The 3,487-nt window shown below is 38.3% G+C and overlaps 1 protein-coding gene across 1 annotated transcript; it reads left to right on the top strand.

The window, feature by feature from the left end:
- The first annotated feature begins 884 nt into the window (after positions 1-884).
- On the top strand, positions 885-2,953 carry LOC134215232 (ficolin-1-like). Its single transcript, XM_062694453.1, has 3 exons — positions 885-900; positions 1,954-2,671; positions 2,732-2,953. The coding sequence occupies exons 2-3, from the start codon at positions 1,995-1,997 to the stop codon at positions 2,865-2,867; spliced, it is 813 nt and encodes a 270-aa protein (XP_062550437.1). The 5' UTR covers positions 885-900; positions 1,954-1,994; the 3' UTR covers positions 2,868-2,953.
- The last annotated feature ends 534 nt before the right edge of the window (positions 2,954-3,487 follow it).

Below are 3,487 nucleotides of genomic sequence, written 5' to 3'. Positions count from 1 at the left end.
AATTTGGTCAGTTCCATGCCACAAGAACTATAGCCCATCATAGATACACAGGGGAATCTAACGAAATATTGAATTCCATTCTACAACTCCTGTTTTCGTTTCAAAAGCGCGCTAAACCTGACTAGACGAATACTTTTTGAGCCCGTATTTAATGAATTGTTATGAATTGGCCACCCTATTTTTTGGTAGAACCATAAAGATGGCTTCACTATTTCGAACAATTTTGTAGAACAACATTTTTTTCTAAAAAATATAGTTTTGGCGTAAAATTCATCTTTCCGCGTAAATCTGTATCCTGGACCATAGTGAACTGACATATTGTGGTTGATATCCATTCATCTAATGTGCGAAAGCAGGTATATCCATTCAGAAAACTCTTTTATTGGGCAAGAGAAAAAACCCTAGCACAGCCTGCCTGCATAAGTCAACGAATCATGACTGCTAAAAAACCAAGCCAAAGTCATTTTAAAGGCAAGAGAATTGCTTTTAATAGTTGAAGAAGTGTATAAATCTAGCGCAATGAAGCAGAAATATGTTTGAAACACTTTTCTAAAGAAACAGTGGTTAATATCTCTCTACAAATCGACGTATTATCGCTGAAATATTGATTAATTTGCGATATGAGCTTATGTTACATACAGGGCCAACATTACCGCCGGTTACCCTATGCAGTTTCTCAAACAAATTATTCAGTTATGCTTATCACGTTTCTTATCACATCTACTTCCTTCTATAACTACTGAAGAGGCTGCATACACATTTTTCATATTTGCTTTCTGATACATTTGGGGACTCACTGTTATGGTGTTGTTCAAAAATGACCACCACGCTTATAAGGGGGAAGGGATTCATGTACTCAATGACAGTACATATTCTAGGTTATTCAAAAACGTGACAGAGGTAGACGGGTGGTGAACAATCTTAAGGACAAGCCTACCGGAATCCAGAACAAAAAGCACCCGCGTTTTCAAGGGCACCCCACTCAATTATGAAGCAACGCACAATTGTCTCTTCATATTATTCCAGATTTTCTGCGTCGTAGCATGCGTGAAATAATAAAAATGACAGTTGTGCGTTGCTTCCGTTTTGAATAGACCAATGCAAACTCTAACTCAACCTCACTTATTTTGACAGTTCACGGAGCTTGTCTACAAGGTGTTAGAAGAAAAATCGGTGAGGGGAAAATTAAAATAAATATTATTAGTTTAAAATTGCAGTGATCCGAATATTTCAGTGATATTCTTTGTATTCAATCGCAATCGACATCTACATGCGAATAAAATGACGAAACAATTTTATCGGAAGCTTCGTACGCCGGTGACTAAGTCCTGGGTGAAAAAGCTCTGTGAACTGTTAACCTACGTCATCATGCTCTGGTCTATAGGATACCCTTGAAAACGCGGTCTATAGGATACCCTTGCTTCTTATTTTGGATTCCGAGAGGCATGCCCTTAAAATGTAGTGGACGTTATACTTGAGTCGCCCCTATTACTATCAAAAGGAACTCTTAAGCATTAGGGAGAGAAGGTCCAATATACCACCCTGGATCTTTTTCTATGTTTTAACCAATATTTCAGCGTGTAGACTCAAAATTTACAAAACTAGCTATATTTCACAATGATTTCATACTTAAAATTAAAAGATTTTCTTTCTAAAACATGTTTGTGGTAAAATATGGCAGGAATAAGCAGGGAATCCATCGTTGTTTGTAAATCTAATTTGATTGAACAAAAATTCTCTGAGTAAAACTTTGTTGATTTTCGGTTAAAGTTTTTCTCAACATTTGCCCTACATGTCGATAAGGAATACAAATAACTATAAGGATAATTTTATGAGTTGGACCATTCTGCCCTGAGCGCGGTTTTGCACCCTTCTTCTCAACTTTCATCTCGTTTATGTTTCTTTCTGTTCTTGCTTCACTTACCTAATGTTTGCAATTTAATGCTTCGAAAGCAACCGAAAACACTCAGTACTGCTTCAAACGTGAATGTGAAATGATTTGTGATGCCAAGATGAGCACAATTAAATTAGTTTTTAAAACTTATCTATTAGTTTTATCAGTAATCACAGTTGCTTCTCAGCAAGAATTTGGCTACGAATTACTGGTGGCAAAACTCGAAGCACTGGAAGACCGTTTTGTCAAACGCGATACCGCATTGCAAATTTACGAATCCTGTGACAATGTTCCGTCAAAGATTTCCGGAGTGTACAACATCCAAATCGGTCCTCAAGAAACGAAACGCATCTTCTGTGATCAGGAATATAACGGAGGTGGATGGGCTGTGATCCAGCGGCGCTTCGATGGATCAGTGAACTTCTTCCGAGGATGGGAAGAATACAAGCGTGGATTTGGTAACATGAATGATGGAGAGTTTTGGCTTGGATTGGACATCATACATCAGCTAACTTACTCGGGACATAATGAGCTAATGGTTTTGCTGGAAGATTTCGAAGGAAACTCAACGAATGCAAAGCTGGACAAATTTGAAATAGCAGCACAGCAGGAAGGGTACAAAGCAACAGTAGCAGGAATGAGTGGCACTGCCGGTGATTCAATATTGTTCATTAATGATCGCAAATTTACTACGTTCGACGTAGATAACGATATGCATTCCTCTAATTGCGCCACAATGTTTCATGGAGCTTGGTGGTATACTAAATGCCATTCCAGGTCGGTTCTCAGTGTGTCACTGAAAACATTTGGCACTAAACTTTCTTTTTCTGTTCACAGCAACTTGAATGGGAAATATCTGAGGGGCGAAACAACCGAATATGCTACGGGTATGGTATGGAAATCTTTTCGTGGACATCATTACGCTCTTAAATCATCGAGAATGATGATCAGAAGAAAGAAGCCAAATAAATAAATTGAATTAAATCAAATTTAGTTAGCATAGCATGACTGTTTTGATATTGTGTGTTTTGTAACGTATGCACAGTCAAGTAGATCACTGATCCCACCCCGCAATTACTCGCACCCACCAAATTTTACTAACAGCGACTCGAACAAACATATTGTTCGACCAACAATATCACATTTCTTCTTATTATTATTTCTGGCATTACATCCCCAACTGTACTGGGACATAGTTGCCTCGCAGCTTAGTGTTCATTCAGCACTTTCACAATTATTAACTGCGAGGTTGCGTTCATAATCACGATGATACTTATATGCCCAGGGAAGTCGAAAAAACAGTCACCATCTGCATGGTCTTGCTTTGTAGCCGCGTATCTTACCGCACAGCTTAGGAAGGTCCCGATATGCCACATACTGAACCCAATCACACCAAAAAGTCATTTGAGAGACAGATTGTGACATCAGTGAAATGAAAATGAAATATTGTAAGTAACTGCAAAGTGGCTTTATTGAGACTTGATGTATTGTCAGAATCTAAGATTCAATAAGCTACCATTTCCTTCCTACCTACCTACCTGGCTCTTCAAGTTTGTACCTACGCACGCATAGTATAAATAGTGTAAGCTGCGA

The sequence above is a fragment of the Armigeres subalbatus genome, chromosome 2 (genome assembly GCF_024139115.2).
Source record: "Armigeres subalbatus isolate Guangzhou_Male chromosome 2, GZ_Asu_2, whole genome shotgun sequence".
In the NCBI taxonomy this organism is placed as follows: Eukaryota; Metazoa; Arthropoda; class Insecta; order Diptera; family Culicidae; genus Armigeres; species Armigeres subalbatus.
The sequence above is the reverse complement of the archived record's forward strand: the minus strand, read 5'-3'. Positions and strand labels throughout refer to the sequence as shown.

What these genes read in the sequence shown, in the direction of transcription:
- LOC134215232 (XM_062694453.1), top strand. Translation starts at nt 1,995, where the DNA reads ATGATTTGTGATGCCAAGATGAGCACAATTAAATTAGTTTTTAAAACT. An exon ending in TATACTAAATGCCATTCCAG is followed by an intron (nt 2,672 to 2,731) that starts GTCGGTTCTCAG and finishes TTCTGTTCACAG; the next exon opens with CAACTTGAATGGGAAATATC.